Raw genomic sequence first — 5,990 nt, 5'->3', positions numbered from 1 at the left:
AAAAAAAAAAAAAAAAGAGGAAGAAGAAGAAGAAGAAAGAAAGAAAGAGACAAAGAAATCAATTGTATTTAACTGACAATATATTCTATGATTGGAGGTTTTCACTGCATGGACCCAGTTGACCTTCTTATTGACAATGTATTACTTAATTGGGAGAAAAGAAAAATTCATGATTGGAAGTCTTCATTGCATGGACACAATTTTCTTGCAGGTGTTGGTTGGCATCCTAATCTGAGAACAGACCAGAATGTGATCACTCGGGGAGATTTACCTCGATGTGTTATGGACTCTTATGAAGAATGTCGGGGCCCACCTCGGTTATTTCTGTTGGACAAGTAAGATCACTTGCTCAGTGTTTGATTTAAGCATTCATTTACACTTTATATTTTTTTGTATCTTTTTAATAATTCATTTGCTGTTCGCATAGGTTTGATGTTGCTGGTGCTGGAGCATGTTTAAAGAGATACTCTGATCCATCATTCTTTAAAGCAGAATTTACATCCTCTGAGACAATGGAACCAAATGTTCACAGGGAGAAAAAACCTCGCAAAGTTAAGGTATGACACTGCAAAGATATCACTGTGGTAAAGGCATATCATATTGGTTAATTATGTGTTGCATGATTGACGCTAATTTGGGGAGGCAATGTTTTTGGTACATTTGAATGTGCTACATCTGTGTTTCTGCCTTTTATTTGGTTTAAGGTCCTGATGGAATTGGAAGAAGCTTTTGTAATGCATTTGGTGGTAATAAGGTTTTATTTTAAATATTGACCCAACAAATTCTGTGTGTCAAATATGAACACTGTTGGATGACTTTGTGATTGAATATGTTTGGCATGGATAGCAGTTGGGGCCTCTTGATTCTTGAATGATGGTAGGTCTCAAGCTTGTCGATGTTGTTAAATGTATATTTTAATATGTTGTAATATATTATAAAACTATATTACCATTAATATTATATATATATATATATATATAAAACTATAATTTGACTCATGCATGAGGAACACTAGTTCCTATCCTCTAATTCAGTTACAATTCAACATTAGGGCCTGTTTTGATGGTACTTGGTTATTGGCGTTTATTTAAATATTTTTATTTGTAGTGGTTTGCCTAAATTTTAGGCCCACAAGGGATTCACAGGATTAGTGTCCTAAGTTAAGTGTGAGTTAGATTAGATTTCTTATTAGCCAGATAGAATTATGCTTTAACTTTTAAGTTAACTTCATTCATTATAAGAGAGTGATTGGGAGTCTTTTTTGAGTCAGTGTTAGTGTTTAATTCCATTAGCTTACTTAGTAATTATTTACTTAGGTTACAGCTTGATCTGAGTCGGCGATTGATTGGTCAGTTTATATCAAGGAATTGGCCCCTTGCATTTGGTGACAAAATGGTCTTGCCTGTCAATTATTTTGAGTCTTTCTATTTGTGGAAACCTTATGATACATGTTGCATTGTATCCAATTCTCTATGACAATTTAAGAGGTCTATCTTTATTTATTCTCAATGCATGACCTCCTAAAGGTTAATTGTTGTTTTATTATTTATGAAAGTTGTGCAGTATGCATGCTACATATTAATCAACTAATTTATTTGATTATTAATTTTAATGATTCCATCTTCATTTCTCTCTACAGAAGAAAGGATCACGCTGGAGGAATGGAGAGAACCCAGAGGATTTCCCCACTTCACATGCCAAGTGAGGCCTAACTTTCATTTTAATTATGGAATTAGAAATTCTTGTTAGTTATTAAATTGCAAGGTCGTTGAAGTTTGAATTGTTGATTGAACTTGGATCACATTCTACTAATACAGATTGCATCAATTGCTTTCAAAGGAGCGTCATTCTGAGAATGATGTCCTTGTGGATCATGTGAAACTGAAGAAGAGACAGTTAAATGGATTTCCTTTGAAGTCAACTACAGGGAAAAGCTACATGGAGAGATTTCTAGAGGCCCATTCACCTGAGAGCAAAGAATCTTATGAAAAATCTTTAGTTGTCCCACACTTGAATATGGAATCCAGTAATGCTAGTGAACTTGGTCTTGAAATACGTGAAATTGGTACTGCTAGTCCTGCTAATAAATTGTTGCAAGGAGAAAGAAGGCAAGATTTGTCTGCTGAGAGACAAAAAATTGTATTAGAACAATCCATGTATGACTTGCATGACGATGTCATCAAGAAAAGCATTTCAGAGAAGTTGCCTGAACCAATCTGCGATATCAAGGTGGAAAAAGTTCCATCCAGCCTTCATAAATTGGAGGATCAAAAGGAATTACTGGTTGACGTTGAAAGCAATAAAGAAGACACTGTTGATGGATACCAATCTGATGATATGCCCAGTGAGGTGGAAAATTATATGGATGCACTTGCCACCATGGAGTCTGAAATGGAAACGGACACTGAGACTAGACCGAAATATGAGCGAGGCTTCTTCAAGTCCAAAAGGTTGGGGTCGGATTCCAACGCAAATGAACGGCAGAAACATGAAGCTCACTTTTCAGAATCCCCCTCTGTTGGAAATTCTAGTGAATCAGATGATGAGAATAATTTTTTCAAGGGAGGAATATCTAATCCTTCCAAAATAGATACTCTAAGCAATCTGGCAGTGAAAGGACCTCCTGGTGGTGATGCAGTAGCCAAAGTGGCTACATCTACTGAGGCTTTCCCTGCTGAAGTTGTGGATGTATCATCTGAAAATCCCTCTGCAAATGGTAGTGTGTCGATACCTGAGTCTTTGGAGTTTATAGTCCCCAATGGGTTTTGCAATGAAGTATCAGTAATCCCAAGTTATGGTTCTGAACTTGTGGAAGCATCTCCTAATTCCTGTGTTGAAGATTCAACTTCTACTGCATCCCGTTCAAATCCAGGAGCCAATTTGAATGAATTTCAGTTACAGGGACAAGATTTTGTTGGATACCCCTCTGCCTATATGAGATTTAGCACTGAAGCTCGATCTCCAAATACAGAAGTTGATATTGAAAATATTGGTGGCATACCTAGCACAACTAATTTATCTGATTCTGCTTCTAAGATGAAAGATGATCCTCTTGCTGTAGAGTTTCTGGAATGCCAACAGGTGCAAGTAATAGGTGGTTTGAACCACTATGAACTATCGTCTTATGCTTTGATGCATCAATCTGACATCTCAGGCCTTACAGCTGAAGGTAAATATAGTGGTGATACTCTGGAGGCAGTTCCTCCTACCGAATGTGCTGAATTGAATACTAAGCAACCTGAATGTTTATCAACTATTACCAGTCCCGATGATCTTGATGATTTGAAGTCTGATAGAACTTTGGAATCAGATATTGGAATCCAGACTACTGGAGAAAACCCAGAATATTTGACATCAGCATTAGACATTCAAAAAACTGGTGTTTCTGCTAAACAGGGCCTCTCAGAAATGATGGAAGAGGTTCCACCTCCTCAACCGGATTTAGGAGTAGGTAGTGGGAGTTCTGGAGCAAAAATGTTGGACAACAATTTGGGAGTATCATCTAATAAGTCTGCTCGTGGGGTCAATGATGAACCTGCGCTTGATGTAGTCCAATTGAACTCCTACGGTTCAGTGGGAAAGGTTGCTGCTGCATCTCTTGAATTTTCTTCCACATATTCAGCACCTGACTCTCCAAAGCCTGCATTGATGACTGATCATCGTTCACAAATGGACAGTTTGACTGGCACTGTTTGTGCAGAGGCTGATGTTGATGGTATTCTGTGTTGGAAGCCTACTGGTTCTTCGAATCACATGATATTGGAAGAAGAATGCCCTTCGAGTACTAGGGGTTGGGGTGGTTTGGTAAGCGGGGTTCATTCACAGTTGGATGATGTGGAAACTGGAAGCATTCATGCGGAGGCTGGTGGTGAAACTTCTGTTTGTCGACGCCTTGGTTCCCCATCCAGAAATCATGTAAAGTTGGAAGATAAATGTCATTCTAGCAATGGAAATGAAAGTCATATGGAAAGTGAAATTCATTCAAAGTTGGACAATATGGTGTCTGGTGCAGCGCATACTGGTGATGCTGATTCTCTGAACATTATTGGTTCTCCATCTAGGATTCAGATTAAGTTGCAAGAAGAGTGTCTCAAAGCTGCTGAAAAAGAAAGAAATCAACTGCCAGCTTCTTCCTCAGACTTGAATGTTGAAGTGTATAATTCAGAGTCACATATGCCTTCCAGTTCTGAATTACCTTACGATCTTCATGATGCAATGCCAGTTAAATGTGACCAAGCATTGCATCTCAGGGATATCACTGGGACTCTCACATCTTCAATGGAAACAGATAAAATTTTACAATTTGCTCACCGAAATCTGACTTCAAAGCGTGCAGAAGATCCTGGATTTACTTCATTATCCCACAAAGATCTAATCATCCCTTCAGAAGAAGCCCTTGTATTAGAAGGTCCTCTGCTGTCCAATCTTCAGGATGAACAAGCAGAATCTCTCGAAGGCAAGGATCAGAATGGCTGTCCTGGTGTTCCATCTGTGACTTTTCAGGTTGAGAAAATAGAACCTGTGAAACACACAGGTCTGGATGGCTCCTCTGGTGCTCCCAAGTCTGCATCACTGCTGCCACCTCTACCCCCTCAAGGATGGAGGGTTGGAACGCTCCTACATAGCTCACCGACATCAGAGGGAGAAATGGTGCAACCAAGTCTGAACCCATTCTTGCCATTACCGATGACTGAGGATGAGAAGCATGAACATGATTCTATTACCTTAGGGGAAGAAAAGTCACAGCCTAGTTTGAATTCATTTGTTCCCCCATCTGCTACCAAAGAAGTAAGGCCAGCTTCCGACACTTCACAGGGAGAATCAGATGATCTTCAGAAACTGACAGAGCTGAAACTGAATATAAAAGATGGAATGCTTCAACCACCAATCATAAAAGATGAGGAGCCTGTGAACTCATTTGCACCATCAACCGTAAAAGATGAACAGCCTATGAATGACGCTTTTGCATCACCAACCATAAAAGATGAGGAGGCTCTGAATGCATTTGCATCACCAACCATAAAAGATGAGGAGGCTCTGAATGCATTTGCATCACCGACCATAAAAGGCGAGGAGCCTTCACGTAGTTCATTAACATTAGAAGGAGAAATGCCTTCAAATGCATCTACCTCATTACCAGATGCAGAAGTTCGGGTGCCAAATGGCAAACCTCCTAGGAAGATTCCCCGGCCTAGAGATCCTCTAATTGAAGCTGTTGCCTCTCATGATAGAAGCACGGTAACTCATTTGCTTACGATAGTTAAGTTTTGACCTGGTATCCATTTGGAGTAGAACTTTTGAATACTGACCATTAGCCATTCTGCAGTTGAAGAAGGTAACACAGCAGGCTCGGCCTCAGATTGCACAGAAGATGGATGAGAGGGATTCATTGCTGGAACAGATAAGAACAAAGGTTAAAGCTGAGAAATCTTTCTTATTTCTGTAGTACTTTTTTCTCACAGAAAAACCCATGCACCTTTCTTAAGCTTTCAATTTGATTGCCAGTCCTTCAACCTGAAGCCCACCACGGGAAGATCCATGCTCACAACAAGATCCATCATTCAGGGTCCTAGAACCAACTTGAAGGTTGCTGCTATTTTGGAGAAAGCAAATGCCATTCGCCAGGTTGGCTTCCAATTAGTAGATACCATCTTTTCATTATTTATCTCTAGTTTCTTTTCATCTCATGAAACTTTTGAACTGAAAAATATTAAAATTGATACAGGCCACGGCTGGGAGTGATGAAGATGATGATGATGATAGTTGGAGTGATTCCTGATTGCCACAGATTCTCTCAGGGCTATTCAGGACTACCATTGTTCCCATGAGCAGATCAATATGCTTTCCTGGTGCTGGTCCCTCCAAATTAAAATGATCAAAGAAGCGAGGTTTTTCAGTAAATTCCAATGTCCATCCCATGCCTGCTTTGTATCCATGTATAATATTTTCTTTCTTTCCCATCCTCCAACAGCACCCCAACCCCACCCCAC

The 5,990-nt window shown here is 39.5% G+C and overlaps 1 protein-coding gene across 2 annotated transcripts in view; it reads left to right on the top strand.

The window, feature by feature from the left end:
* The window catches only part of LOC122087256 (protein SCAR2-like), a 9,625-nt gene extending 3,662 nt beyond the window's left edge, over positions 1-5,963 (top strand). Inside the window, exons 3-10 of one of the 2 annotated variants that reach the window (XM_042656324.1) lie at positions 212-335; positions 428-557; positions 1,640-1,701; positions 1,818-5,026; positions 5,069-5,238; positions 5,327-5,413; positions 5,506-5,625; positions 5,726-5,963. In XM_042656324.1, the coding sequence (XP_042512258.1) occupies positions 212-335; positions 428-557; positions 1,640-1,701; positions 1,818-5,026; positions 5,069-5,238; positions 5,327-5,413; positions 5,506-5,625; positions 5,726-5,779 (3,956 nt within the window). In that variant the 3' untranslated portion in view covers positions 5,780-5,963. Of the gene's footprint in view, positions 1-211; positions 336-427; positions 558-1,639; positions 1,702-1,817; positions 5,239-5,326; positions 5,414-5,505; positions 5,626-5,725 lie in introns of both variants that reach the window. The other variant, XM_042656323.1, reaches the window with a different exon arrangement.
* The last annotated feature ends 27 nt before the right edge of the window (positions 5,964-5,990 follow it).

The sequence above is a fragment of the Macadamia integrifolia genome, chromosome 8, assembly GCF_013358625.1.
Source record: "Macadamia integrifolia cultivar HAES 741 chromosome 8, SCU_Mint_v3, whole genome shotgun sequence".
Classification (NCBI taxonomy): Eukaryota; Viridiplantae; Streptophyta; class Magnoliopsida; order Proteales; family Proteaceae; genus Macadamia; species Macadamia integrifolia.
The sequence above is the reverse complement of the archived record's forward strand: the minus strand, read 5'-3'. Positions and strand labels throughout refer to the sequence as shown.